General features: G+C 47.7%; 1 protein-coding gene across 4 annotated transcripts; it reads left to right on the top strand.

Annotated features, from left to right (window-relative positions):
* The first annotated feature begins 224 nt into the window (after nt 1–224).
* TRIB2 (tribbles pseudokinase 2) lies at nt 225–26598 on the top strand. Of its 4 annotated transcripts, none has more exons than XM_054475638.2 (4): nt 639–764; nt 1006–2330; nt 7021–7313; nt 24185–26598. In XM_054475638.2, the coding sequence occupies exons 2-4, from the start codon at nt 2061–2063 to the stop codon at nt 24651–24653; spliced, it is 1032 nt and encodes a 343-aa protein (XP_054331613.1). In that variant the 5' UTR covers nt 639–764; nt 1006–2060; the 3' UTR covers nt 24654–26598. The 4 variants fall into 4 exon arrangements, with proteins under 4 accessions (XP_054331612.1, XP_054331613.1, XP_063505019.1 ...); XM_054475639.2 differs by lacking the exon at nt 639–764 and having other exon boundaries at nt 801–1881; nt 2075–2330; XM_054475637.2 differs by having other exon boundaries at nt 225–2330.

Raw genomic sequence — 26598 nt, 5'->3', positions numbered from 1 at the left:
CAGTTCCTCTTCTGCTGAAAACACTAGAAATACAAGCCCAGGATGTGGGGATCGGGGGCAAGCGGTGACACCAACTAAAAGGAAGCAATGGATTTTCGTTTAAATGGAGAGGAGGATGTCGGAGAGATACCATGAAACGAATTCTCGAAACTCCAGGCAGCAATACCAACGCAAGCACATTCTTCCAAAACAGAGCTCCTCGTTCAGGGCCACATCTGAGCCTGAGGGCCCAATGCTCAGAGCGTGCCTGGCTTTCTGCGGAAAAGCGCCAGGAATATGAACGAGCTACGAAGAGCTGGAGCGGGCGCTGCGGGAGCAGCGTGTGGGGAACGGCTCGGGAGTCGCTGCTGGTAACCCCTGCCCAGCCTCCCGCAGCGGGGCTCGCAGCCGAGACCCAACGTGCTGCGCCCGGGGCCCCTAGCCGCGGAAGGATATTTCACTTTGTTTACCTCCCCGGCCGGGCGAGGGAGCTGCGAGGCCGGTGCTGGCGCCCCCGGTACGCAGTTGCAATGGCAGCGGCGCGGGGAGCCGCCCGAGGACGGGCAGCGGCGGGGCTGATTGATGGGCGCCCGGCGCAATGAGGGGGGCCCGGGCGGGGGCGGGGCGGGGCCGGCTCTGGGCTGAGCCAGTCGCGGGGGCGGCGGGGGGGGCGGAGGCTCCGTGGAAATGTGTCGGTGACATTGAATGGGGAGACCGAGCGCGAGCGAGGCGCGCGCGCGCACACGCGCACACACGGCCCCGCTCGCTCCGAGATCCCCGGCCACGTAAGTAACTATTAATACCGCCTCGCCGGGGGATGCGGGCGTGCTGAGCGCGGGGATTGGCCTCGGGCACCGTCGGCCGTCCCCTTTAATTTTTAAATACACGGTCCCCTCTTTTCTCTGGGGGGGGCAAGCAAGAAATCAAAGAAGGAAGAGACAAGCCGTCAATTTTCTCCAAAACAAACCTCACCGGGCAATTTGGTCTCGGGGTAGGGGGAGCCGGGGTGATTGCAAATTATTCCAGGACGAGATCCAGTTCTCCAGCGGGAGAGGGGCAAAGAAACGCCGCGCGTTGGAAGGGCCAGGGACGCAGCTCCGCTTGCAGCGCCCGCAGGACCCCCGCAAGCTCGTGCCGGAGAAATCGCAGACCGCCGATCTGTCCTCGTTCTGTCCTGCACGTCTGGCTGCATTCGGAGGAAGACTCGGGGCGCGAGCGAGCGGCGACAGCATGAGCCTGTGCTGACCTCCGCGCGGCGGGCCGAGCCCAGGGCTTTGTCGCGGTACCTGCGCCCAGCCCGCGCCGCAACTCTGTGCTCAGCTTTTGCAATCTTTTGTTGGCAACGCTGACCGCTCCAAGTTAAATGCTCCCTTGCAATTTTTCTTTTTTTTGTTTGTTCGTTTAATTTTTGGAGAGCTCGCGATCTTGAAAAAGCCTCAGACGCCATCTACAGTTAAAACGTAGGTAACTGCTCTCTCCCGCACCCCCCCTTACACGCCCCCCACCCTTTCCACCAAAAAAAGGGGGTGCAGCGCGGATTCTGGCTGCCGTGCGTCGCCAGCCGGTAGACCCGTGCTTGTTTCCTTTCTCTTTTTGTTTGGCTTCTAACGCGTTGGGACTGAGCTGCCGCCGTGAGCGCCCCGAAGACTGCACAAACTACCGCGGGCTCCTCCGCCCCGTCTGCGATTCGGAAGCCGGCCTGGGGGTCGCGTCGGGAGCCCTGGCGCTGCAGCTCCGCACCTTAGCAGCCCGGGTACTCATCCAGATCCACGCCGGGGACGCACACACAGAGTAACTAAAAGTGCGGCGATTCTGCACATCGCCGACTGCTTTGGGGTAACAAAAGGACGCGAGTTGCCTGCCGACCGAGGACCCCCGGGAGCCGGGCTCGGAGCAGACGAGGTATCCGGCGGCGCCCATTTGGGGGCTTCTAACTCTTTCTTCACGCAGCCCCTCTCCTGTCCCCTCCCCTCTCGCTCCGTTTTAAAATCAGTGGCACCGAGGCGCCTGCAGCCGCACTCGCCAGCGACTCATCTCTCCAGCGGGTTTTTTTTTGTTTGTCGTGTGCGATCCTCACACTCATGAACATACACAGGTCTACCCCCATCACAATAGCGAGATATGGGAGATCGCGGAACAAAACCCAGGATTTCGAAGAGTTGTCGTCCATAAGGTCCGCGGAGCCCAGCCAGAGTTTCAGCCCGAACCTTGGCTCCCCGAGCCCGCCCGAGACTCCGAACTTGTCGCATTGCGTTTCTTGTATCGGGAAATACTTATTGTTGGAACCTCTGGAGGGAGACCACGTTTTTCGTGCCGTGCATCTGCACAGCGGAGAGGAGCTGGTGTGCAAGGTAAAGGGGCAGGGGGTTGCTTTTTGTCTTTGGAAGGGGCCTGAGAGAGCGGGAGGGCGCCAGGCCCTCGAGTCTGGGAGAGGGAGATTCGCGGGATAATTACCGTGGCCTTATTAAATGGGTTTATTTATTTATTTGATCAGGTTAGACAAGTTGCGAAGTTTTTACACCGTTTCAGACAATGGGGCGGGCTGCAGTGGGGGCGTTTCGGGGAGAGCCCGGGGAGGGGAGGGCGGCGGGACTGCGCGGGGGCCACGGACACGCGTGCACCGAAGACTCCAGGAGCTCTCTGCGCGAGGCCGGGTCCCGCTGCCCGGGGGGGATTTCTTCCTGTGTCTAGCACCCTCCCCTTCCAACAAGGATTAGGGAATCCCCCGGTAATTTTAAGACTGATGACTTCGTTCCTTTCGCAGCCATTGTTCTTAGCAGCGGGCAGGTGTTAAACCTTTGTTCCGAAGGTGCCCTTTAAAACAGACACACAAAGGTGCCCCCTCCGGCTGCGCCCAGGGGCCCAGCGCAGGGAAGGAGTTTACAAAGACCTTTCTTCTGCCTGGAGCCTTGAAAGGAGGATTGGGGTGGAAATCAAAGCCGGAGCACTTTCTGGTGAATAGTGAATGCTTTGGGTCTTTCTCTCTGGTCTTGGTCTCTCTCCCCATCTCTAGACTTCCCTGCCTGCTCATGCCACCTCTTCCGTTCCCCCCTGAACACACACCTTTGCCTGTAAGGTTAAGAGGCTCCCGTTTGGAGCCCTAGGGATCCGCAGTGGTAATACCACTGCAATGGACACTTCGGTTTCCTTTTTTGTCTTTAACCCTGAACAGTGACTGGTTTATGTATATGTGTGTCTGTGTATCTTTGTGTGCACGCACCGGGCCCCAGACAAGTGGATGAGGGGCGAAATAGTTGCAAAAAAGAAAATAACTACAATAGAGTATACTACTACCCAGAATTGGACATAGATCAAGGATTCATTGTCACTTAATTTTAGATTTGCTGTTTTTTTTTTTTTTGAGGGGGTAAGGGGAGAGTGGGGGACCCATTCTGCCTTTGAAATGGTCACTGGGCACGGTTGTGCTGCAAATAACACATCGCGCTTTTGCCATTCACCACAGACTACTTTGTGGACTTGCCTTAATTCATAGTGGACTGGAGTATTTCATTGCAAAATTTGGGTTTAGTGGAGATCTCCAGTCAGTTTTGCGATTGTTCAGTTCAGCCCTTAGGGGGAAATCGGAGACTCTTTAAATGTTGTCCTTTGCTTGTACTGAGCATTTGGTATTTTGCATCTTCTCTAAGTTATTGAGACCCAGAGCAACTGTGCCCGGTTAACCAAAATTCAGTAGCTGGATTGAATTCTCAGAAGTCTGCAAGGTTGCACAATAGGATAGTCATCCTTTGAAATGAATGAATTCCACAGAACTGCCACTCTTGTATGAAATATGCACAATCACCCAGCAGTGAATATTTTCATTCCTTTTGCTCAACTTCAGTACAGCATTTTAATATTTTTCAAAGGCTGGAGATGCTTTTAAGTATAGAGACTCTGCAGCCAAATTCTGCAGGGGCATCTGGCTGTTACTTCTTTGTTTAAAATCAGAGGTGACTCTGGCCTCTGCTCATTCTTTCTCCAGATTTTGCAAGACATATTTCACTTTGGGCTGACCTTACAGTGTCATTTGCAAACTTGTGCTCTGGCCTCAAATTGGACTTAATCTGCTGGTTTAGTTATTGCAAAGATTGAATCAGCCCCTCACCAATTACAGTGTGGCTGCAAGTGGATTTAAGTGCAGTATCATTGTTCTGCTTGACAGAGGTCATCCCTTTAAGACACAGCAGCTTCTGTTTTCCTGACTTTTTACCATAGATGATGTGGGTGACTTCTTATGCAAGCCTAGTTGTGTATCTCCTAAGAAGCTCCAAGAGAGTTTTATAAGGCTGCTTCTCTGAACTGCCCCGAGAGATATATATGCTGTGGTTTCTTAGCTTACGTTAAGGCTCAGTGAAATCTACACATTGAATCCGGTTCCTTTTGGTGTCTTAGGATAGAAGGTTCATGTTTCCTAGCTGTGTGTTGACCAATGAAAAAATTCTTTGTAAAAACAGATAAAATGTAAAGATGCTAATTATTATAGGGGACTGTGTAGAGAATTCCATAGGACACTATTTGGAGGAATAGAGATTCCAGAGTCATTTAAACAAAATAATCGAGGCTGCTTATTGTCTCCATGTGCTTACTTTTGCTAGATGAATGAAGGCGCTTTAAGGAGTCTTTGACTGTATGTTTTCATGCATATACTGGTAGCTACTGTGCAGATTGACATACTTACTGTCTTGGCAGAATGGGTACTTTTTTTTTTGCAAATGTTATTAATGATGGCCTAATCTTACTGCCTTATCTGAACTGTCACATTACATAACCAAGGCTCCAAATTAAACATGTAAAGAAGCTGGCACCAGGCTTGTGGCTTGATTTTGCACGTGAAGATGATGGTTTAAATACCAGTCCAAGCCCCTAAATGCCCCTGATAGCTACTAATAAAAGTTTGGCTCCTTCTCATGTGGGAAAACATAAGTACTTATTTTATTTTTCATACTCTGTCCACCATCTTGGAATTTGGTCTCTTCTACAAAATGTATGGCTACATTTGAAGCTGCCACAAATATGTTAGTTTTTTAAAAAATTCTGTCTCCATTCAGTTTTTCAGCAGTGGAGCAGGATAATAGGCTAAAAGTGCTGAGCAAAAGTCACCTTTTATGTTTTTGTAAATGCACCTGGAAACAGGAAGTAGATTATAAATAATCATAACTCTGTGAGCACTGGCGACAGAAGCTGCAACCTGGTATTTCAGAACACATCATCTTCATTATATAATGCAGTGTTTACGTTAGCCACTGCAAAGCTTATTACTCCTTGAAATTTTTGAGGCTTCCCCGGTTTCTGTTGCCCGCAGTCAGGGTGTTAAAGTTGATTCAAGCATTTCAGATTCCTAATTGAACAGGCCTCTTAGGTCACTGCTCTTGGGTCATCATTTGACAGTATCAGTGTGTGATTTGTGGTCTCTGGAGATGTTGAAGTATTCTTTCTTAAATTCTAGGTTATAGTGGCAGCAGCTGTGCCGCTTTTCTGAGATGCCTCATTATGGTTCATTCACAACATTACTGTTAACTTTGCTTCCTTGGCCGGGTTAGCAGCAACTCTCTTGAGGTTTTACATCCCTGTTTGACTCACAGATTTTGTTTCAATTTTTTGAAGCTTAGAGCAACTTAACTCATGGATTCTTAAATAGCAGTCTGTGGCCTTGGATGGGCTTCAGAAAGCCCGTGAATCCCCTTAAAATGAATCCGGTATTGTGCATGTATTTGAGAATGGGCATTGTCAGCTAAGAGGGAACAGAGCTTTTGTCAGATTTTATGTGACATCAGGACCCAAAAAAGGTTAACACTGTTCTAAATCAACATCTTCATTTTATGAAGAGGAGGGAGGTCCAGTAACCCTAAGCTCTTTATCCATCTCATCCAGATTATTGGTGGCAGGGCCAGGATTAGTGCCTCAAGGTTGCCGACTTCCAGTCCGGCATATTTCCTACCACACTGCAAAATGATGATCAAAGAAAGTATGCTCTAACTAGTGAAAAAGCGATTTAGGCAGCTAAATCATTGTGAACTGATAGCATGCAGTGTATTGTTAGGGCGTTCCTGCCTTAGATGCTTTCCAGCGAAGCTCACCCACGCATGCCCCTGGCTCACGCACACACTGAATAGATTTATCTTACCCACATCCCAGGCAGATAGAAAAACCACATTCCAGACCCAGGGACTTGTATTCCTGATTTAGTGGAGGTCTTGAAATGAATGAAAGCGCTTTTTATATAACCTCAAAAATTCTCTGTAGTGTTAATTTCTGTTAGGTCTGTTTCAAAAGGTATTGATGGTGCCTTTTCTTTTTAAGCAATCCCACAATGAGTTGGCATTTCGCAGGCTAATTTTGATTCATAGAAAATCATTGCATAACTGGTTCATTGAGTTAGATATCTGTGGAGGGAAGAGAGGAAGAAGCAAGGCTGCTTCCCTATTCAGAAGGATTGTATCTTATTCCTACCTCTGCCACTGGGGGCTTGAGTTTTGGCTCATTCTCTGAGCCTCAGTTTCCATATCTGTAAAATGAAAGTATTGAATTAGAGACCATTAGGCAAAAGCTAGCTATTTATTCTCTTAGTTGCTCATGTGTTGTATAATGCCTGTTTATGTGCATTTCTTTTCTTTTTTTTATTTTTGAAGGTAAATAAAGTGTGGTTGATGTCATTTGAGGTGGATCACTTTCTCTCCAATTTTGCCTTAGTTCTGTAAACACGCAATTGGGCTAGAGACAAAAATAATGAAAATTATTATTTGTGTACCGTATTACATTTTGCAAAGCACTATCACCTTCATTTTCTCATATAATCCTCCTAACACTGTGAGTCAAGTATCAGTTTCCCGTGTTATACGTAAAGATTTGGAGGCTCCGAGAGGTTAAGTGACTTGTTCAGTGCCACACAGCTGGTAGGAGGCAGGGCCAAGGTGGTCTGGGTCCAAGTTCAGCATATTTTCTGTCATCTCAAAAGCCATGCCTGTGGGAGGTGCAGCATTCTGTGTTTTGGTTGTACAAGAGGCACTTCTGACTTTGGTCTTACTGTTAATCCTGTCGTAGGTGTTTGATATCAGCTGCTACCAGGAATCCCTGGCACCGTGCTTTTGCCTGTCTGCTCATAGTAACATCAACCAAATCACTGAAATTATCCTGGGTGAGACCAAAGCCTATGTGTTCTTTGAGCGAAGCTATGGGGACATGCATTCCTTCGTCCGCACCTGCAAGAAGCTGAGAGAGGAGGAGGCAGCCAGACTGTTCTACCAGATTGCCTCGGCAGTGGCCCACTGCCATGACGGGGGTCTGGTGCTGCGGGACCTCAAGCTGCGGAAATTCATCTTTAAGGACGAAGAGAGGTAGGTCTCATTCCTGTCCGGACCTGGGTACTGTGATGGACTGCTCCTAACAACAGCTTCCTAGAAAAGTCTTGAATGGACATTTTTTTACTGTCTGTGGTCCACATGAGGGGAATGAATCTTAGGAGGGCAAAAGGAAGTGAATATTGCAATTTTCAAGTGTTTTGGGAAAACAAATAGCTACTATTCTAAAGGTGTCATCCGGTGCTTAAAGGACAGGTACCAGGATATTCTGTGACCCAAGGAATACGTATGATTAGGTGTCTTGAATTCTGAAGGTGGCTGCAAACCTCTTTGACATTTTCGATGCCAGTAAAGGCAGGGCCTTGAAAATTCTACCTGCAGAACACTCAGCACCCAGAATCAGTCATTTATAATTCATTCATCCATGCACTCATTCAGTAGCTCTTACCTAAGCTTATATTAGGTATTAGTCACAATTCTCAGTACTATTAATATCTAGATGAATTAGATAGCCAACGGACCTATAAAGGAAATGCTACAAGCTCAGAATAGAGGTCCGTGCTGGGTGGGATGAGAACTGGGGTGGTGGGGACATGTCAGTTCTCCCTAGGACTTGGAGAGTCAAGGAAGGTTTTATAGGGGTGATTTTAGAGGGGTGATTTTGGAGCCAAGACTCGAAAGATGACTGTATTTCAGGAAATGTGGGAAAGACCACATTCCAGGTGAGGAAACTGCTGATGCAAATGCATGGCACTGCAGAGGTCTTGGTTATTTGAGGAGACAGCTGGACAGGATGCAGGCAACTGGGTTATGCCATTAACTCATTACCTTCTATTTAGCAGACCCTTCTGGGGCCCTGCTTTCTCTCCCAGCCGATTTTGATTTTAAGAACTCCTTCAAGCCCTTTTTTTTCTTTTTGAGAATATGAGTTTAGAGGGACAGAGGCAACAAATCTATATTCATTGCTCACCGTAGTTCCTGAATGAGGCTCCACATAACGTGGAGACCAGCTCATATCTTGATCTTTGCTTGTGAATGCCTTTACCTTTATTAACAAACTGAGAAGGGGCAGCTGTTGGAAGATCTAGAGTGTGGAACCACATTTACGTTTTCTCTTCCGCTCAGATGCCTCTGCCTGTGGAGCCTGGAGATGTTTCCCTTGGTTTTGCCTTTGATACCCTCGGTGATCTTGGATTGGTCCTTCGTCTGTTTCCACCCTCCCTCTACCAGCCCTCATATTTCTCCTTCTGTTACCTTCTGTATGCTATATTGGCTCTAAGGTCTTTTCAATTAATAATAAATTGGCGTATGTGCTTCTTTGAATATTCTCATTTAGAAGATGAATATATGTTGACCCCCAATGATACAGACAAAGGTATTCTCTCCACCCTTCTATGTTCCACCTTTCTTGGAGATTTAATAACTGCACCTACAAAAATAAGAGGTCATATTTGTTTAGCTCTTACCATAAGGTTAAACTTTAATTATCTCTCCCTATTGGAGAAGTGAATATCATCATGTCCATTGTATAGATGAGAGCTCCGAAGTGCAACGTGGTGAAGTCCCAAAGTTACGGACAGGAAAGAGCAGAAGTAAGGCCACATTCACCAGTAAGTCAGCTCTCAAGAAATTCATTTGTCTGCCAGAGGGTATGGGGACGGCAAATGCCCTCTCTCGCAGGGATCTGTGTTTTTAAGTGTCGTCTTTGATTGTGTTTCCATAGGGAGGAACTCTCGGGCACCAACGAGTAGAAGGAATGGCCTGTTCAGGGATAGGACCCCCATAGTGAATACATGTTTGTGCAAATGAGTAGAGCAGGGTGGAGGTCCCCAAGTCGTAGAACATGGGAACAAAAGTGGACCCGGAGGTTGCATAGTCTGTGTGGCACTCTCTTGGTTTGCTGCCAGGAGGCAGAACTCCAGAGGTGAGAGCACACCCCAGTGCACACAGCTAGCTAGGAGCCAGTGAAGCACAGCCAGGCCTCACCTGGGCTGTGGAGGGCTTTTACTCCCACCCAGCCTTTGCTTCTCCTTTATGAGTGTGTCGTCGCACAGCCAAAATCCTTGATGTCCCAGGACCCAGGGAAGAAGCTTCCAACCTCAGGAGTGTGTGCCTCTGACATTCTGTCTGGAAATTATGTTTGACTTTGGCGAAAGAGCATGACCCTGTCCAGAGATAACCAGAAAGGAGTATCCAGTGTGAATGTGAAACCAAAACAATTGCCTAGAGTAAACATGTCAAAGCAAAATCCTTTTTCATTTTCAAGAGCATTTTCCAAGGTAAAAAGAGAATGTAAGGGACTGTAGGGAGCTGGCCTATATAGTCACTACAGCATGGTGGCATGTGTGATAGCCCCATTGGCCATGCAGCCGTGTTGCCCCATGGGCCAGCCTTGAGGCTGATGCCCTGTAGGACTTTGGAGAAAATGATAACTCCTCCATCTGATCAGTGAGGTTACTTGGCCTCATGGCAAGGTCACCCTGCTTGCTTAATGTTGCACAGCCAGTCTGAGGGTGCAGCCAGCCTAGAAATCCTGTCATTTCATCCAGAGCTCTTCTTCCAGCCCGAGTCACATGGAGGTCCCAGTGGGCTTGCCTTTCAGGAACATGACAAGTGTCTGTCTGGGCAGCTCTGAGAAGGTCACTTCTGTTTTCAAGGACATTTTGAATGTTCTCAGCAGTAGCCGATTGATTGATAAAGAGCTTTTTTGTTTTTCTAAAATCCCACTATCAACTTTTTGTGAAAGGGGAATCATGCCTAGTCACCTTTTTCTTCTTGTTGTTTTGTATTTTAACCTCTTGATTCCAGAATGTGAAACTTCTGCTTTTTGTTCCACAATGTATTTCTCCTTCTCTGCCTCCTGGCAGCACTGAGTTTCATGGCAGATTCTCTTTTATTTGGCCTGCATGGTGGCCTACATGGAGCACATCGCCAGCACTTCCTGAGGGAAGAGTGTGAGGCCAAGTGTCAGGGGCCCAGGACCTCACTGGCTCCATGCTTGCTGCTGGGAACTCTCATCTTCCATCCTAATTGCATCACTTTTAGTGGAGCTAAAGCTTCCTTCTCCCTCAACAATATCGCAAGTGTAAGGAAGCGATGGGTTAAATTTTCAAGGCTTTTGGAAAGCTAAACCACGGAGTTAATGTCTGTTTTCTAACTTTTTGGGCATTGGTCCCACGGTGAAAAAGCAAAGAAGCAAATTTGGGAAGCGCTGCTTTCTTCATCTTCTGACCATCACACACCTCTTTTGCGCATCAGTCTTCTTCTCAGTGATGTGCTTCTTGAACTCTGGTGATCTGGAAAATGATCGAAAGTGCAGGCTTTACGTATGAAATTGGCTGAGGCCCACCTGGTGCTGAACAAGACCTGCCTATGGGCTGACACCTTATGCCTAAAGTTTCGATTGTGTGCCATCTGGGACTCTGCATCCATGGCCATCCACGGAAACGTTCCTAGTGGAACTGGCAGCGCCTTCAATCCAGTCCCCCACTGGTAGCTTTGCAGGCAGACACGGATGATGCCCAGCGTTATGTTTAGACCTGATGCCAGTGTGCCTTGTGCTGCTGGGTAGAAATGGCAGCAGCTCAGAGTCTTCTGTTTCCATTTTACTTTGATTTGAGTTTTAGGTTTAACTTCTGCCTCTTCTTAGCTACCTGATCTTGGATAAGTCATTGAATGTTTCTAAGCTGCGGTTCCTCAAAGCAGAAATAATAATGGCATTCCTGTCGGGCAGTTGTGAGGGTTAAATGAGATGATTCTGTGACTCACCGGGCAGGGCAGGCACTCATGAAGGGACAGCTGTTCCTAGAGTCATTGATGAAATAGTACCATTATGGGAGAGCAGTTCCCAGGACTCAGTGGGTTCTTGAAGAATTAAGTCGCTCGCTTGGGCAGCCTATTCTGTGAAGAGTGGCACCCTTGTGATATAGGGGTTCAGATTTAGGCCACATCCTCTTCTCTGTTTGGTTTAATTATAATCATTAAGTTAGTGCCAAAGGTCAAGTGCGTCTGGTCTGGAACCTGAGGCTCAGAAAGGCCGGACTGACCATATGTGCACTGGAGTAGGCGGCCACAGGCACGTGTAGGGAGTGGAGGATCGTACCCCACCGTGCCTGAACGAGCTTCTGTGTTGCAGGCCTTGGACTGCTGCTTCTCCTTCGTTCTCAGGGATGTTTGTGCAGGGCAGAGCCTGGTTCTTTTTGTTTATACTGCTGGAAAGGAAAACCTCAGGGCCCAGAGGCATTGAGCAGCATTTTGAGGAAGTTAATCTCCAATCCCAGTTGAACTCACCTGGCCACACCCTGTGCATCCACAGTTCGTGTAGTAAAATCTCAGATGGTCTGTGTGTAGTAGCAGCCACCCTGCCGGTTAGGGCTCAGAATCTGATAGAAGGCAGTACTCACATCCCCAAAGTGCGTGTCCTGTGCACTCCGCCTCCCCCTCTCTGCTGTGGCATTGGGGTGACCTGCTTGATCAGTCTATTCTTAGAAGCCCCATGTTTCAAGCCCCTCCAATTCCATTGTAATTCATGGGAAGGCCTGAGCTTGGGAGAAGTCCTGTTACTTCTATGTAGAGTCACAGCTGCTGTCTGGATTCCAATCCCTCTTCTTGCACTTCTTAGGAAAGGACCTTGAAAAATTACCTAAGCTTTGTGCCCAGATTGCCTCATCTGCAAAGTGGAAATAACAACAAGGCTTCCATCATGGAATTAAATGTATTAATACAAGGGAGCCCAATGCTTAGCACACAGTCAGCCATCAGCAGATGGGAGCTCCTACCTAGCGCACAGTCAGCCATCAGCAGACGGGAGCTCCTACCTAGCACACAGTCAGCTATCAGCAGACGGGATCTCCTGCTGACGGAAGCCTCCTCTGCACTCAGTGTCGCTCTGTGGTCACAGGGCCAGTTCCCTGGCTTACTCAAGATGCGAAGAGCCCTTTGAGCAGGTGCACCCTTATGCTGCTCAAGGAAGGTGGGTGGGGCCTTGTTCCCACTGCGCTTCCTGTTTGCTTTTGCCCACTGGATTTCTCTCTGGGTTCAAGGCTTCCTGCCATCCCTCTGCCACTCTCTGCCTCCAGTCTCAGTTCAGTGTTGACATTTCCTTGCACAGAAGGACCCCATGTGAACTGAGAAACATGCCTCTTTACATGTTTCTTCTTTGGGTAGAAGATCTTTATCTCTTGATGTGACAGGTTTCATTTCCTCCGCTTTGTGGAAGCCGGTCAGTACCTGCTTCAGCAGGGTGGAAGCTGCGACTCTTTGCAGGAACTCAGTGGCCCGGGGGCTTTCAGTATCATAAACGCCACCTGCCCAGATTCACAGACCTGTGCCTCCCTGTGGGGTGGAGGCCTTTCTCCTTCCCCCACCGACAGAGGTCAAGGCACTCTTTCTCAGCTCTTAGTATCTTTATTGGCTCTTCCTTCAGATCTGCAAGTTGCACCCGCCTCCATTGAGGTCTCAGTATCTAACAGAGTACAGAGGGCAGGCATCGAAGCCCTGGAGACCAGACTCAGCTTTTCTTTCATTAAAAGCTGTGTACATTTTTTCAAGATGTAGGCGCTTTGTATTTTGGGAAAATACCTTTCGTTTTTGCTTTGAAGGAAACAGAGCTCCTGCAATTCCCTTATTTAGGAGAAACCCCTTTATGTACTTGAGGTATTGCCAACCCTTGGGGAAGGCTGGCGAGCTTCCTATTCCCCAGGGTGGATCAGTGATCTCTCTCCCATAGCACTCCCTTTCCTCATCAGAGCTCATCTCCTACTATATTCTGATGGTCTGTGTGTGCATCTGTAGACTATCCTTGTTCCCTGCTGGGAGCTTCCTGGGGACATAGGCTGTCTCATGTTCACTGCTCCTGGAACAGGTTGGGCCTTGCTATTTGTTGATGGAATGTCTCCTTTTTTGAGTGGGAGTAGCTCAGATTGGATTCTAATGACAGAAAGAGAGAGGCAGGGGTAAGTAGAGTATTGGCGTCTAGGTCATTGCCTGGAATCAATGGGAGCCCAGAAAACTTATACATCCCCTATGGAGACACCTTTTCAAAGAGAGCTATTTTCAAAGTTTCCCATCAAGTGAGAAATTTACCCATCATTTCCCTTTTAATTTAATGATTTATGCAGAAGTGACATTTATTTAAGACATTGTTTTCAGTGTCTATGGCAGGCTGTAATTTTATTCATGAAGGGCTTTTCTAATCACAGTTAGAGAGGGGAGAGCTTCCTCCAGGTTCCATGCTTATAAGTAGATGAAATAGTAGGTATTCTTCAGCAGGATTTCTTGCTGGGCTGCTTACTGCTTGTACTTAGTAACTAGTTGATGGGCTAGTGTGGGTCCTCAAGCAAACCGAGCAGAGGCACAGTGGTCAGATTTTTTTATTACTCCATTTAGCCCTATGGTCTTAGCCTGCCTTCTCTGAAATCATGAGAAGAAACAATGTATTAATATGTTAAGTGCCTGGCACAGTGCCTGGTGCACTGCAGCTACTTGAATACATAGCCACCATTATTGCTATTGGGCATCCTCTGATGTCATTGAGCCTCATAACCCAACAGCCTGGAGATTCAATTATTTATTTATAATTGAATTTATTTATTTAACAAATATCTATTGAGCACCTATTATGTGCCAGGCACTATTCTTGGTGCTGGGGACACTACAGAACCCAGTGAGAGAGAAACCCTGTTCTCATGAGACCTACATTTCAATGAAATAATATCTAGGGCCCACCATGTGTTTTACCCATAACATGTGATTCACAAATTTAATTCTAATTAACTACCATATTAAAATTAATCAATTTAAACCCAATGAGTAAGATACTCTTATTTCCACCGTTTTACAGATAAGAAAATTGATCCTCAGAGTCTAATGGCCAACCAGTGGCAGACCTGGGGTTGGTATCCAGGCCCCTGGCTCCAGAGCCCAAGCTCTCAAATACTAGGTTGTCTCCAGGAAATAGACAACAGGTGAAATACCGTCTCTTATGCCCATCCCTGAGAAAGAATTTTCTCACGCAGTTAGGCAACAGGTGTGCACCAGGAGGACCTGACTAGCCAGGGTCAAAACTCGGCTCGCGACTTGGTTTTCCTGAGCAGGCATGGACTGGGCCACCAATGAGCCAACCCTGCGGGCAGTCCTATGTCCTGTTGTTCCATTCTGTGGGGTTTTTTTTGTTTTGTTTTGTTTTTGTTTTTCCCCAGGGAACTATACAATGGGCTTCATTTCTTTTTCTATCCCCCATGCCTAGCACTGGACTTAGCAGCACTTAGGAATGTGTGACCATTGATGCCGTGGATATACAAATAGCCCCTTATGTCCCAGTGGCATGAATATCATAAGAAAAATCAACTAGCCATATTGACAGTGGAATGCAGTGGATGGAAACTCATTTTCAATGTTTTTTTCTACTCAATACTCTTGGGAGTTTCTCTAAATCATGAAACCAAGTCCAGTCTATTTGAAATTTCTTTGGACTCTAGACATTGCATTGCTTAAGAAGAGTCTTGCCTAGATGCCCTGAACTCCAGATAGAATATTGGAGTTGGGGGATCTTAGATATGGGGGTCATTCTATCTCACAAACATTTATTAAGCACCTACTCTGTCCTACAGTGCTAGGTGTTGATGGTACAGGAATCAGTACAAGGGAGTCCTTGCCTAATGGATGTAATCATTATTCAATAGTTATTTAGCTGTAAGCATTATTTAACAGTTCCAACAGTGGAGTACGGTGTGGAGAATGGTCACCTCCAGGAGGTGATGAGCTCCTGCATGAGGTTGGCTTGAGTGCTGTAGTAGGGATGGGGAGGTCCCAGAAGGCATGAGTCAAGCCAGAGGCACAAAGAGCCATGTGTGGGGAGGGCTGTGCTGCTGGAGGGTCCCCTGTGCCAGGACAGAGATGAGGCTGAATCCAGGGCCTGAAAGACACACCCCTCACCTCCAACTTGACCTGAAGCCCAGAAGGAACCATTGAAAGGTTTTTCTGGATGGCAGGGACAGGTTTGTGATTCCAGAAGTATTTGTGAAGGATGGACTGGGTAATAGCAGCCGGGCATGGGTTCCAGGAAGAAGTGGCTCAAACTGAGACTGTGGCAGTGGGATTGAAGAGTTGGGGGCAACAAGTGGGGGTTTAAACCTGACCCTTTTATCTTTACAAAAAATGAGGAGGAGAGTGGGCTTACTCAAGGTCTCAAATGTGTTAGTGGCACAGCCAAGAGCAGGACCCAGGTTTTTCGACTTGATCTCATTCATTACGTGTCTAAGCGCACATCTCCACAAGCCTGTGTGGGGCTCCCTGTCAAGTGCAGCATCCCCGTCTGGCCCTGTGAGTGGGTGCAGAGATGCACTCACAGGCCTCCCTGAGCTCTGTGAACTCCCACCCCACACCTGGAACAAGACTGGGAAAATTCCGGACCCTGAAGCACTCCTAAGCCACCGGTCAGGGCAGCAACACCACCGCTGGGTGCCCCTGGCCAGCACTGAGCCTGGGGAAGCTTTGCGGAGAGGCCGATCCACTGATATGGGGGAGGAGGGATTCTTCAGGAGCCGTGGCTGAATGTCTCAATACAGAGAATGAAAGGAGCATTGCTGAGGAATTCCTGTCAGCATGGCTTCCTCTTTCTTGGGTTTCCCTTTCTGTTCCTATGGCGATGGGATGGACTTCCTCTGCAAAGCCCCTGCGGCCTGCAGGCTGTGCTTGTGTGGTGTCTGCATGGGGGCGTGGGAAGGTGTTCAGGTACAATGAGACTCCCCTGTTCATCCAGGCACCATGGATGGGAGTCAGGGGCAGGAATGTGCACCTGCATGCGGACAGGGCAGGGGTTCTGTCGTGGCCGGGTAGACGGCACTGCAGAAAACCCCTGAGTATTTGAGTCAGATTGGGTTTCCCATCCCAACTGTGCTATTTCCAAGCAAGTTCTTTCATCTGTCTCTAAGCTGCTGTAGTCTCCTGCATCAAATCGGTGTGGGCACACCCACCTTCCAGATTGTGTGGTGTTGTAAGGTCACAAGAGGCATATTCTCTCCCTATATATAGATATCTCTCCCTCCACCACGATGCCCTGAGATGCTTGCCCTGTGGCTCACGTGTTGCTCTCCCTGCTAATTTGTGAGCCACTTGAGGTAGGAGTTGGGGTGGTTCACTGACTCTACAAGACCTGGTGCAGAGGTGGCTCTCAGAGGTGACTGTTGGAAAAGTCTGTGCATACATGAACCAAAATTAAATGAATGACAATTTATTTGGCATCGTTTAGTGGCCTGTGAAGTTCTAATGCGGCGGCCAAGCCGGCATGATGGTGCCAATGGTACCAGGTGGTCCTTCCCAGGCCCTTGGTAGCAGTCGCCCCGGGTGGGACCCTGGCTTTCACAGATGGGCTGGCTGTCCAGAGTACTTTTTCAGTAACAGTCAGGGCAAGGTCAGATCTGGCAGCAGCTGACCTTTTCACTTGACCCTTAAGCCTATCTGGACCGCCTGACCGGACGGCCTTCGGTGACTTCTCTGGATTTCACTGACCTTAGGCCGCCGGACTTCCCATCCCTGCCAGGCCCACTTTGTCTGGCTGAACTCCCAGCTCAGCCCCACCCTGGCCCACCCTGTCCTGATCTCTTCCTGCCAGGAGCCCACGGTGCTGTTTAAAGATTGAAAAGCACGGCGTGATTTGCTTGTGGAGACTATTTTTGATCTTGTGGATCAAGCACTAAACCTGGAGTTAAAAACCGGGGTTTGAATCCCAGCTCTGCCACTGGCTTGCGAGGTGGCCCTGGACAAGTCACATCTACTTTCTGTTACCTCAGTTTCTTCATCCAGTAAATGGGCAGGTCTAGCCACCTGTATCTACCTCATGAGCTATAGCAGTTAGCTATGAATGGGATGGTTTTGTACCAGATCTAGTGCTGAATGAACTGCACCAGATTTGTCCCCATCATCTCAGGGTCTCCCTTTAAAAGTTTTTCTTTCTTTAGCCCTAAGTAAATCAGTGATTTTAGTACCAGAATGTATTTTGGAAAGGGCAATGGCATTAGATTCCAGACGTAGATTCAGAGCTCAGCTTCTTCAGTTTCTCTGTGTATGGCTTAGGGCATTTAATTCCTTGTGCCTCAGCTTCCTTATATATTAGGAAGCATACATATATCATACTTGTGTTTTACTTTGTTTTGAGAAATAAGGATGCAAGCTGTAATAATCTCAGCATCTTATAGATGCTTTACACAGTTTCTATTATTGTTACTATAATTATTATTAGGATATCATATGGTGTGTTGTAATCACTAGAGATTAAGAATTAAAGGAACTTTAAAATCTGGAATTCTGAAGTTAGACTAGCCCTTTTCAGGCCCTGTAGCTATTTGTTCTTATTTTACAGAAGGGAAACTGAGGCCAAAAGAACCAGGGGCCACACTGGTAGTTCACCTTAGTGGCCCAAGGGAGCTATGGAGCCTGTGCTGAGAGTGGATGGGGGTGGGGGGGAGACTTGGGGCTTTCAGTGCCGACCTGTGCTGCTCCACAGATGCTGGGAGAGGAACCACACCCTGCTGGTTTTGGCTTCCTCACCTGGCACCGGGATCCGGTGACACAAGGCCTGGCACTGGGCTGGGTCGTCATTGAGTACACAGGCTGCCTACGTGTAAGCCTTGTTCATTCAGCAGGTTGAGAGCAAAGCAGGCTGTTCTCTTCCTATGCCAGGCACAGTTTGCAAAAGGCCTGCAGGGATCCAGCTTCTCTGGCCAAACCAATCCTGCCCCAGGCTGGTGGCTGGCAGGGAGATGTCTCTTCCCCTGAGAAGTTACTGGAGATAACCATTGTCATTTACAGCATTTTAGTCACAAAAATTGCCGCCACCCTCTACCCCTTGTCTCTTTGGGGAATGTTTATTCTTCTCGGACTGTCTCTGGTACCACCACTTCCAGGAAGCATATTCTGATTACTATAGTCAGAACTGAATAAAGTAAGGGGACTGGGCTGGGCACAGAGCTGGGAAAAAGCATTCCAGCCCGGGGGAGGAACAAGTGCAAAAGACCCAGGAAGGAACGAGAATTCCCATCTACTGCCGTATGCTGGGGACTTGCATTTCATGCTTCCTCACTTGTCTTCTTCACTAGGCTTTGGGTTGAGGGTGGGTGCGAAGGTTCATTCTTAATAATAAGATCGATAATTATTGTTGCCACCAGTTTTTTGCAGATCTACCATGCTAGGCTCCTCAGTAGATACCGTACTTGCATTATTACAATTAATTCTCACAAAAACTGAGAAGGTGGGTATTACTTGTCATATCTGTCTCCCCAGTGCCTAGTTGGGGAACTCAAGCAGAGTAAATGCTCGGTAAATGTCTTTTACATGCCTGCATGACTAGTGGGACATTTGAATTACTAGGTCCACAGATGCTTCTGTTGGTTTTTATGGAAATCAGCTCCTTTGCCTGGAAAATTCATAATGCCCAGACTGTGAGGGGACGTGAGCCATTGCAAGACTGTTCATTCATTTCTGTTCCCATTTCTGACATATGCTAGAGCCCCACCAGGGACTCCCCATACACATTCTTGAGACTCGTGACTGGCAGCCCTGTTTCCCAGAGGAGGGAGCCAAGGCCCAAAGACCTTCAGCAGCCTCCCTGCAGTTACACAGCAAGTCCACAGTGACCAGAGCTGACACTCATCCCCGCCTGTCGGACCTCCCTCCATTCTTCTCTCGTGGTATGCATCCTGAAAGGTCCTCGTTGAAAGACGTAATCCAGACCAGTTGCCTCGACCCTTGCCTAGAAGTTTTGTAAACAAGTTCACAGTGTTCTGAGAAGGAAGCAAGGTCAAAAGAATGACCTACCAAGGCCAGCAAGCCTGCATCTCCTCCTCATCCTTTCTCCCAGCTTCTCTTTTCTTTTGCCCCTCTCCTGCCTGGGATGCAGATTCTCCCCTAGAGAAAGAGCAGGCTCCTGCCCCAAGGATTGGCTGTCCCCTGACACTGGGGAAGCACATGTACAGCGCACCTTGATGGAACCTAGTGAACTGAGCAACCCTGGTGTGGTTTCCTCGGCCAGCTGCTTGAGTAGGTGGGGTCAGGCCTAAGAAAGGTGAGCGCCCAGCCACTGCTTCACCTTGCCAGCCGTAGGAGCCTACTCAGACTCTCTGAGCATTAGGCTCATTGTCCATGAGAAAAGGAATCATAGTACCTACCTTGGAAATGGATCTCCTAAACTTTAAAGAGACTATATGTGTAAGTGCCTCGCATGCATTAGGTACATAGATGACATCTGCCATTTGGTACTTTGTAATTTTCAGGGCCTGATCTTGAACCCAGGGCTCTGTGGCCTCGGGACACTGCTTTGCTCTCTGACTTGGGCTGGTTTTTGTGGTTGTCCTTCTGCAACATGTGCTGAACCAAATGTGACAAGCAGACCTGGGCCCTCCCCACTAAAACTTCAGCCTCTGAAGGAAAGGAGCACGAAGTGTTGGATAGATGAGCTTAGGGGCAGATGGTATTTGCAGCATGTGGGATGGTCTTTTCATTTTATTCTCAAATTCATGAAGTATCGGGCCTGGATTCTGGGTGCTCATCTTGAGGTAGGAAAGGTGAAAGGTGAACTCCAGCTTGGGGGAAGGCCAGGATTAGTGGACAGAGTGGAGGCCTTAACCATTTTCTGAGGCTTCCAGAAAGAGGGGTTAGGATGCTTTGAATGTGGGGACACCTGGGGGCAGGAGGAGGTGAAGGAGACTCGGAATCTAAAATTGTGACCTGGAAGGGGATAGGAATGGAAAAGGGCCTCAGATTTGGTCAGAGATGCGACAAAAGTGAGCTGACACAGTTGGGGAAGCACAATCCGGGTGGGGAGACACTGTGGCAAAGGCCTCAGAAGGACTGGGGTCAAGCAGGGCGTGTGAGGAACAGCGAACAGGCTGGGATGGAGTGAGAGGGAGTGTGGCCCAAGAGATGGTCGAGAGTCCCTTGCACGAAAACCTTGAGGTGGTGAGCTCTGCACCCTGACAAGGCTGAGCCGGGAGAAATGCAAGTTCCTGTAGTCATATCTCCCTCCCACCTTTACTGACAGATGCCTGATATCCCCACCCCCTTATCACTATGGGAGATTCCTTGATGCTGTCATTTACAGAGTCCATCCTCTGTAGAGCTCTCACTGACTGCCACTAAACCCTGGCCAGGTAGGCAGAGCACTGGACCTTGTTCCTTTCCCGGTGAGCGCACTGAAGCTCCCCCTGGGGTCGACAGCAGGACTGTCCCTGTCATTGATGGATTGTGTATCTGCTCTGTGCCAGGTACTCAAGGTACAGCAGCAAACTTCAGTGTTGTTCTCTGCGTACAAAATGACATCAGCCACATGCCCATGGGCTCTTGGAGGTGGGAATTGAGGTGATCATCCTGAAATGATCACCATAATGATACATAGTAAATCATGAAATGTAAATGTACAATATCTCCCATGCTGACAAGAGGAGGGTGTGCTCCGTAATGTAGGATGGACAGGATCAAGTTTAATAACCTTCATTCGAGCAGAGACAAGACAAAAGTGAGCTGTCGCACAGTTGGGGAAGCACAATTAGGGCAAGGGGACACTGTGGCATAGGCCTCAGAAGGACTGGGACCAAGCAGGGCATGTGAGGAACAGCAAACAGGCTGAGATGGAGAGAGAGGGAGTGTGGGCCAAGAGATGGTCGAGAGTCCCTGGGGGTCACCCTGCAGCCGTGACCAAGCCCTAGGCCTCCACCTGGATGAGCTGCATCACCACTGCAGGTTTGGGGCAGAGGAACCTGGGCAAAACCTGGGCCCTTTGATACCAAGATCCATGCTTGTTCCACTGGACCGCCCCTTGTCCCACAGATGGGAGAGCTTGTTTTTCTTCTTACTATTATTTCCACAGTTGTAATTCTTTCCATAGCTATTCTGCTGCTAAAACAGTGAAATTGGAGATGAGGAGTCTGGTTTGCGCTGGGTGAGAATGGGGTAGAGGAAGCTGTGGAGAGAACTCACCGTGCCTGTGGTTCGAGATCCCTGCCTTCCTCCTCCCTTCCTCTGCCTGTTGGGTTTCACCTTTTCACTAGCTGCATCTTGACAGCTAGTAAGTCTCATGGGCCAGCTCCACCTGCCACCTTAGATTAGGAAATGCAAAAGGACAAAAGAGATTTGTTTTTAATCAGCTCCATTCCAGATTAGCACATGTAGACCCTTCTTGTTTTTGTAGAACATTAGCTATAGGCACAGACGAGTATGTATTCTATAGATTATAATAGAATGTGGGTGAGCACATAAAAAAGGGAGAGATGGGTATTACAGAATTCCAGAATGATAAAACTGGCAGAGACTTTAAGACTGCCTTGTCCAGATGTTTGCATGACAGTGTAAATATACTTAATGCCAATGAAGTACACTTAAAAATGGTTTAAGATGGTACATGTTATGTTGTGTCTATTTTACCACATAATTTTTTTTTTAAAGACTTTGTTGTCTAGTGCTCCTCTTTAGGTCTGAAAAACAGAGAAGTTGAGTGACTCAGCCATAGCCACACAGCAGGTGAGAGACAGAGCCTAGCCTGGAAACTGCCTTCCTAGCTCTTAGCCCAGTGCCTTTTCCCATGAACACAACTATTGTTTGTTCGTTGGTGGAAGTTAATATGGAAAGCAGTCACTCCTTGAGCTTTGAACTCCTGTAATCCAAATATGAGGTCTTAGAGTCAACCCAGGATTTCACCAAACCTTTTGCTATAGAGAACTCCCAGCAGCAATCTTTTGGTTAATTTGAACCTTTCCCCGCTTCTATGATTCTTAGTGGCTGTGGTGATCACGCTGAAAGGCTAAGACCTTCAGGCAGACGGAGGAAGAGAAACAGCAGGAGATGGACTTGAGTCACAACCTCTGACTTATGACCCAATGTGGTTTTTCCAAGCTCTTTCTTATTCAATGCTTACTTGAGCTTTTTTTGCACTTCGGGGCAAACAGGGCAGATGCTTGCATGTGCGCTTGCATGTGCGCTTTTGAGATGAAGGAAGTACGTGATGTGAGTGAGACGGCCCTTGTAGATGCTGTCTTAATCCGAACTCCAACTCCTCCCTATCCCTCCTCACCTTCTCTGCAAGCCTCCAGGGGTGTGATGATGGGATAGATTAACTGAGTTTTTGAGACCCAAGGACTACCTGCAACTCTGTGAGGCAGTGCCCTAGCCAGGAGAGTCGGAGGAAGATTTCAATTTTGAGCACAGGAAGGTAGTAATTCCTAACTTTCCACTCAAAGAACAGTAGGGCAGGAAAACAGGAATTCTTAGGAGGCCCCTGAGCTAAGGAGAGGAGGCTGGTCTAGGAGCTTGGGGCACTGGGTGGAGGAAGCTCTCAGTGACTTTCACCGTAGCCTTGAACAAGTCACCGCGCATCCCGGCCCTCACAGTGGATTAGGTATAGTTAATGATAAGAATTCAACTCACTTCGAAAAGTATTTCCTGAGCACTTAATTTATGTCATACACAACGATGACATCAGATCTTACTGTGTAAGGATGCGTGCTGGGTTCCAGGCAGTTTAATGCAGGATTTCTTACCTCTTTTCTTGAGCATACCCTGGAGAGTCCTACTTTCCTGTCAGCAACCACAATGGACCTTAAATGGCAGGGAAAGACTGGGGGTAGGATGCCTAGTTTGAGAAGGATCTTAGGCTCATCGTTCTGTTCACACACACCCTACGCATGCAGACACGTGGGAAATTGGAATCACAGATGTGCACAGGCAGAAGATGTGGGCGACCTTCGTCAGATGTTAGAACCTGGTCAAGGACAAGGCCTTGGGGGTATGAGGGGCAGGACAGAAGACAAAGGCAGCAGGAAATCTGGGAAAGAAGATGGTTTTGTTTTTCTTTTTTGAGACAGAGTCTCACTCTGTCACCCAGGCTGGAATGCAGTAGTGCGATCTCAGCTCACTGTAACCTCCGCCTCCCGGGTTCAAACGATTCTCCTGCCTCAGCCTCCTGAGTATCTGGGATTACAGGTGTGTACCACCACGCCCTGCTAATTATTGTATTTTTAGTAGAGATGAGGTTTCACCATGTTGGCCCAGCTGGTCTTGAACTCCCGGCCTCAGGTGATCCACCCGCCTTGGCCTCCCAAAGTGTTGGGATTACAGGTTTGAGACACTGGGCCCGACCAGGGAAAGAAGATGGTCTTGATATGAGGGTGTCAGCCTCAGAAGGACCAGGTGATAGGAGTCCACTCCTGCTTGAACATTCCCTGCTTCCTGCCTGGTCCTAAAGAGAGGCACCTGGTATAGCAGAAAGAGCAGCAGCATCAACTTAGGAAGATGTGGGATCAAGTCTTCTCCATTTCCCAGCTAACAGGTTTGGGGAGGTTACCCGAACTCTCTGAGTCTCTATATTCTCATCTGTAAAATGGGATATTAATATCCTACGTGTCTAATACAAAGGGCTGTAGTGAGGCCAAAATGCAAGTAAGGTGAAAGGTCTTTGTGGACTGTTCTGTCATGTTAGTTACAAGTCTGCCAAAAGTTGTAGACAAAGCTGTGGGCTTCCTGGTTGGTTAGATCTCGGTTTGAATTCTGTGGTGCCCTATCGTTATGCAAATGTGACTTTGAGAAAGCTACTTAATCTCTTGTTCCCTCATCACAGGGGTGATGACAATGTGATTCATGGTTCGCTAAGGTGCTCAAGGTTTGAGCTCCCCAGTGGATTATCAGCTGCATGAAAAGACCTTGTCAGTCTTGTTCACCCATGTGGGTGTCCTCAGCCCTGGAATAGTAGCTGGCAGCTAGAAGGTGCTCAGTGAGTAATGTTTGGCTGGTCAGATGAATGCATGAATGAATGAATGTGAATGAGGAGTCTTCAGAAACACTATAGTTGGATATGTTATGATGCTGGTGGTAACGTGTCTCTGAGCACCCTCAGGAGCTTATGTTTTCCTCCTTTCTTACAGGACTCGGGTCAAGCTGGAAAGCCTGGAAGACGCCTACATTCTGCGGGGAGATGATGATTCCCTCTCCGACAAGCATGGCTGCCCGGCTTACGTAAGCCCAGAGATCTTGAACACCAGTGGCAGCTACTCGGGCAAAGCAGCCGACGTGTGGAGCCTGGGGGTGATGCTGTACACCATGTTGGTGGGGCGGTACCCTTTCCATGACATTGAACCCAGCTCCCTCTTCAGCAAGATCCGGCGTGGCCAGTTCAACATTCCAGAGACTCTGTCGCCCAAGGCCAAGTGCCTCATCCGAAGCATTCTGCGGCGGGAACCCTCAGAGCGGCTGACCTCGCAGGAAATTCTGGACCATCCTTGGTTTGCCACAGATTTTAGCGTCTCGAATTCAGGATATGGTGCTAAGGAAGTGTCTGACCAGCTGGTGCCGGACGTCAACATGGAAGAGAACTTGGACCCTTTCTTTAACTGAGCTCATGCCCCACGGAGACTTAGCAGGTACCAGGAGTGAGCGAGGGCAGCGGAAAGGAGTTCTTCCAGGGGACACAAATTGCCTGGCTGAGTAGCAAGAAAGACACTCACACTCTTAAGTTTCTTGGTTCAGAGCAGGAAAACCTTCAAGGAGCTGACTGACCACGTAGTATGGGGGCAAGAGGCGTGGGATGGGGATTGGGGTGAGATGGATGGGAGCCCGCTGGAGCTTGTCTTCCCTAACATAGCCTGGGAGACCACCCCTTGCCACTTGGGCCACTTCCGCCTACCCCACTTTTCATTTTGTTCCAAAATAGTTGCAGATCCTGACAGAATCAAAACTCTCTGCCTCAAACACACATCCTGGCATCGCACTGTTAGCATTTAACTTCTTGTTAGGATTCAGGGAAGGAACAGTTGGCCAAGAAATTTTTTTCTTTTAAACAAGCCAACCACCTAGCTGGTAATTAATGAGGTTCACTTAAAAAAAAAAATTCGGTGCACACAGACTGACATGAAACCTGGGTGCTACACTAAAAGAAAACAAAAGTCCAGTTTGTGTCTCTTAATCGCTCACTTCAACTCATTTCTTCTAAATAAACTATTTAATATCCTGGTCAGGAAATGACATGTTAATGCTTTGCTCCCTGAAGGGGGAAAAAAATCTGTCCTTTAACAAGCTATTCTGCTTTGTGTCAATTGGTTCGTGGCAGGAAGCTATTAGAAGTCAAACGTCCAGATGCATTACTGCTATCTTAGTTTAAAGGGGGAAAGAAAAGGGAAGAAGAAAGGAAAAGAGAAATCCAACTCCTTTTTCACGTTTTGCTTTTGAACAATGAGGGTTTGTGTGACAGGCATTCCTCTTTGCTGAGATGATAGCAATGGCCTGAGATTTTAGCAAGCTCCTGGAGTCTGATGCTTTTGCAGTACTCTGATTGCAACTAAACATTTGTCTTTGTTTTATTAGAAACTAGTGAAACAAAGCAGGTTGTCCCACATGTATAAAATACAGGGCAGCTATTTAGTTTTCTTTTACGGAGAATGATCCTTTTGGCTTGTAAGGCCCTCTGGTTTGGACAAAAACCCTCAGTAGAGACAAGCGGGAAGGATAATTAGCTGAAAGCTATGATGATATAAATAAAAACAGCTCTCTATCCCAATACGCACCTTTGTATTTTCAAGAACTCTTCTATTTATTAAGGAAAATGTCACATTGTGATGTATTAAGCCAGTACTTCAATTACGGGTTGACTTGGGATGACATATTACATGCTGTAGTTAACATTTATAATTTTTTTTCCTTGTTTGAGTATTTCTGTCTCTGAAATAACCTTTTACTTGGCTTTTCTAGATAGCTTTATTTGATTTTGAGTGGCAAAATGTTTTTTATTACGGCTTTTCTATTGCTGTATGATACAGAACTCTTTTGGCATAAATATTTGTGTTCCCAGTACCTCACTTGTTCGGATTTGACTGCCTGTATATGTTTTGTGAAATGGTCCTGTTTTTGGGTAGGTGACACGTGGACTCTAGTATGTAAATGTTACTTGAATCTGTGCTTCATAATAGTGTGTGGCATGTATGTGCAGACTCTTGGATGCTTTATGCCTGCGCAGCAGGAGCCCTGTCCTCACGTTCCCAGGAGGGCGGCTTCACCCTTCGTAACCAGGAGACAAGGCGGCCATGGATTTGCCCTTGATTCTATTTTGCTAATGGAAGATATAAAGGAGAGAAGGTTTTTTTTTTTTTAACATTCTGAAGATGGTGCTGTGTCAAGAAGGACCTTTTTTTCTTCCCTCTCCCCTGTTTTTTAAGTACCTTGGAGGAGGAGAGATTGGTGACATGCATGGTGGGGATCTATGGCCTCTGGTGCTTTGTCCTGTATTTGGTTTAATGTTCTTGTCCTAATCTCTTCAATCAATAAAATTGTGCATATTTAACTAAAA

The sequence above is a fragment of the Pongo pygmaeus genome, chromosome 12 (genome assembly GCF_028885625.2).
Source record: "Pongo pygmaeus isolate AG05252 chromosome 12, NHGRI_mPonPyg2-v2.0_pri, whole genome shotgun sequence".
Lineage (NCBI taxonomy): Eukaryota > Metazoa > Chordata > Mammalia > Primates > Hominidae > Pongo > Pongo pygmaeus.
This window is presented reverse-complemented; position numbering and strand designations above follow the sequence as displayed.

Excerpts from the sequence above, each read along its gene's own strand:
- TRIB2 (XM_054475637.2), top strand. The coding sequence starts at position 2,061 with ATGAACATACACAGGTCTACCCCCATCACAATAGCGAGATATGGGAGA. Across the intron at positions 2,331-7,020 it reads GAGAGGAGCTGGTGTGCAAG|GTGTTTGATATCAGCTGCTA; the intron begins GTAAAGGGGCAG and ends ATCCTGTCGTAG. Across the intron at positions 7,314-24,184 it reads ATCTTTAAGGACGAAGAGAG|GACTCGGGTCAAGCTGGAAA; the intron begins GTAGGTCTCATT and ends CCTTTCTTACAG.